At 36.1% G+C, this 1,276-nt stretch overlaps 1 protein-coding gene across 1 annotated transcript in view; it reads right to left on the minus strand.

Moving 5' to 3' along the window:
* The window catches only part of LOC107569290 (leucine-rich repeats and immunoglobulin-like domains protein 2), a 23,135-nt gene that overhangs the window by 16,385 nt on the left and 5,474 nt on the right, over positions 1-1,276 (minus strand). The window contains exon 11 of the mRNA XM_016255343.1: positions 472-556. Coding sequence (XP_016110829.1) covers positions 472-556 — 85 coding nt within the window. The remainder of the gene's footprint in view (positions 1-471; positions 557-1,276) is intronic.

The raw sequence follows: 1,276 nt of genomic DNA on the forward strand, positions 1-1,276 counted from the left end.
ATCTCGCAATTGTGAATTTATTTCTTACAGAAGAATACGGAACAAAAGATCTGATGCTTTGAATGTTGTGATATGACTTCATATCTCATAAACCCTTAGTATTTTGAAAACTTCATGTCTCATTAGTAGTAATTACTAGTAATATAATAATAGTAATATAAAAACTCTTCCAGATATTATTATTTTATTTCTATATTTTTATGTAAGTCTGTTCCTGTCCTTGACTACAAAACAAACAGGTTGTGAAAGTTTATAATGCGGAATAAAATCATTTTCCGAGTTGTAATAGAGATGTAAGGCTAAAAGAGAGACTCACAAATGCTCCAGCTCCATCAGACCCTCGAACGCTCTCTTAGTGATGGTCCTGATTTTATTATTCTGTAAAACTCTGGAAAACACACACACATGCGCATGTCAAGCCACACTTTACATCTCTGAGTCAGATCAAACAGCTCGTATCCATCAACAAACGTACAGCGAGTTCAGCCTCTTCAAACCCCCAAACATGCCAACGAAGTCCTCGATGGCAAGAGATATCTCATTATTACGGATGTCCCTGGAACGAACAAACATCAAAAGAGAACCATCAGAATATTTTCAAACTGCCGCTGTGTAGAACTTGCTTTCTGTTATTAATCTAAAATGTGAAGAGCTTGTTTATTTGGGTGATTGTACATCTACAGAGACTTGAGTTTTAGGGCTCTAGGCAGCTCAGTGCCATTGTATGCTTTTCATGTATAATAGAAGGTATTGTATGGACAGGCTGGTATATGTGAGTTTTTTTAGCTTGTTTTCACGCACTGCTGACTGTAAAAGGCTGAAATCCCTTTTACAACTGTGCCAAAGGGACGTGGCGGAGGTTATGAGAAGTGGGCATGTCTGAATGTGCTCTTTTTCTGTTGGGGTAAGCTGAAATGAAACTAAACTAGAAGGATTCATATAGGGCTTAAACTAAAGGGATAGACTATATCTGTTTGCAATTATGGGCTCTTTTTATTTTACAGAGATAGAGCTCAGTGCTACTTCTATTTTCATCAAGATCATTTGGTAACACAAACACACCTGTTCTTTAACTGAGCGCAAATACAGGCATGTTAGAATATGATAAGAAAAAAAAATACAGAAAAATCAGTACCGTATGCCATCATTTACCAGCAAAACTGTTATAACTATTACTTGATATAACTCTATACTTCCACCTATTGCTGCAACTTAAGAAACATGTAATATTTATATATTATATATACAGTGGGTACGGAAAGTATTCAGACCCCCT

The sequence above is a fragment of the Sinocyclocheilus grahami genome, unplaced genomic scaffold (genome assembly GCF_001515645.1).
Source record: "Sinocyclocheilus grahami isolate Dianchi unplaced genomic scaffold, SAMN03320097.WGS_v1.1 scaffold1330.1, whole genome shotgun sequence".
In the NCBI taxonomy this organism is placed as follows: domain Eukaryota; kingdom Metazoa; phylum Chordata; class Actinopteri; order Cypriniformes; family Cyprinidae; genus Sinocyclocheilus; species Sinocyclocheilus grahami.